The 1,610-nt window shown below is 45.5% G+C and overlaps 1 protein-coding gene across 2 annotated transcripts; it reads right to left on the bottom strand.

The window, feature by feature from the left end:
• Positions 1 to 1,610, bottom strand: LOC311148190 (putative nuclease HARBI1). 2 transcript variants are annotated; one of them, XM_084185071.1, is made up of 4 exons: positions 1,260 to 1,472; positions 1,075 to 1,190; positions 867 to 978; positions 1 to 772 (listed from the first exon to the last, which is right to left on the bottom strand). In XM_084185071.1, the coding sequence occupies exons 1-4, from the start codon at positions 1,459 to 1,461 to the stop codon at positions 402 to 404; spliced, it is 801 nt and encodes a 266-aa protein (XP_084041197.1). In that variant the 5' UTR covers positions 1,462 to 1,472; the 3' UTR covers positions 1 to 401. The 2 variants fall into 2 exon arrangements, 1 of the variants encoding a protein (XP_084041197.1); XR_014614872.1 differs by lacking the exon at positions 1,075 to 1,190 and having other exon boundaries at positions 1,260 to 1,610.

Genomic DNA, 1,610 nt, shown 5'->3' with positions numbered 1-1,610 from the left:
GAATATAAAAACACAATGTGTAACATTATGTTCCTTTATTGAATAAGGACAAAACAAAGCAGGTAAACCATCAGCTCCTTTCGAAACTGAAGTCACAGTGACTCTACAAGATGGAAAGCACAGAATCCAAGCATATTATACAAAATGATACATACACATTCAAAGGTCTGTATATAACACACCCTGCATGTCTGCACACTAAAATAAATGCAGGACAAATCCATACACATCAACTGAACAGACAAATGAATGGATGCAGTAGCCTCCCTGCAGCCTTGTATTACACACAGTATACCGCACAAACATCATAAGAGGCCAAATTCGTAAAAAAACGAACCCAAAAAAACCCAAATTCCTCTGCCACCGCAGGACATATTTAACCAAAATTGAAAGCACACATACTAACTAAAATAATTCAACACATATTGGTCCCTCAGCAGCCGACCACTGTCGTCATCAGGGAAGATTGCCGGATTGTCCCAGTCCATGGCTGGTGGCACTCTGGGGGCCCTCTCCTTCCTCAGGCAGGCCACATTGTGGAGGACAGCACAAGCCACAGTAATATCACATGCCCTAACAGGGCTGACCCTTAATTTGTGAAGGCAGTGAAAGCGTGCCTTCAGGAGGCCAAAGGTCATTTCAACTCTGGCCCTGGTCCTGGCATGGGCATGGTTGTAGGCCTGCTGTGCTTCCTGGGGGTCTGTGAAAGGTGTCAGGAGAAAAGGCTGGCAGCCATACCCCCTGTCTCCCAGCAACACACCAGAGAATTCACCTGTCAACACAAAATCTCATCATTACTACCTCATAAACACAGTGATATTCTTGACACAGCCATGATGGTTATAAATAGGGGTTGTGTGGCTTACCTTGTGATAGGCACTGATAGATTTCAGAGGCCCGAAAGATTCTGGAGTCATGGACTGAGCCAGGCCATTTTGCCACAACATTGCTGATCACACAGTCAGCATTGCAGACCATCTGAAATCATAAGATGAGGAATATTACACCAATCAATGCACATCACTGGCAATGCAGAGTGTTCGTCAATGGACAATATCAAAAAGTTATGTTCACCTGAACATTAATGCTGTGAAAGGATTTCCTATTCACAAAATCGGCCTCATGGGCACCTGAGGGGGCTTTTATCCTTATGTGTGTGCAGTCCACTGCACCAATGACATTGGGGAAACCTGTCACACAAAGTAATGAGTATCCTACTATGTGTTAACAGTTGTCCTGTAATTTGTAGATCCTCTTACCTGCAATCCTATAGAACTCCTCTTTGATGTCACAGAGTCTTCTGTGGCCAGGGAAGGAGATGAAGACATCTGCTAATGCTTTGATAGCCAGACACACACTCCTTATTGTGCGGCAAATTGTGGCCTTGTTCAGCTGTTCTGCATCCCCCACTGAGTACAGGAAGGCTCCACTAGCAAAAAAGCGCAAGGCCACACAAACCATTTGCTCCACACTCAGTGCATGGCTCCGTGCAGTGCGGTGCTTAATCCTGGGACCCAGTAGTCTGCATAGATACCTGATGCCATCTGCAGAAAACCTGTATCTTTCATATAGATGGTCATCAGGGAAGGCCAGTGGGTCCAACCGGTCCC

The sequence above is a fragment of the Coregonus lavaretus genome, assembly GCF_964263955.1.
Source record: "Coregonus lavaretus genome assembly, chromosome: 1".
NCBI lineage: Eukaryota > Metazoa > Chordata > Actinopteri > Salmoniformes > Salmonidae > Coregonus > Coregonus lavaretus.
This window is presented reverse-complemented; position numbering and strand designations above follow the sequence as displayed.

Excerpts from the sequence above, each read along its gene's own strand:
- LOC311148190 (XM_084185071.1), bottom strand. The coding sequence starts at position 1,461 with ATGGTTTGTGTGGCCTTGCGCTTTTTTGCTAGTGGAGCCTTCCTGTAC. Across the intron at positions 1,191-1,259 it reads GGAGTTCTATAGGATTGCAG|GTTTCCCCAATGTCATTGGT; the intron begins GTAAGAGGATCT and ends TTTGTGTGACAG. Across the intron at positions 773-866 it reads CTATCAGTGCCTATCACAAG|GTGAATTCTCTGGTGTGTTG; the intron begins GTAAGCCACACA and ends TTGTGTTGACAG.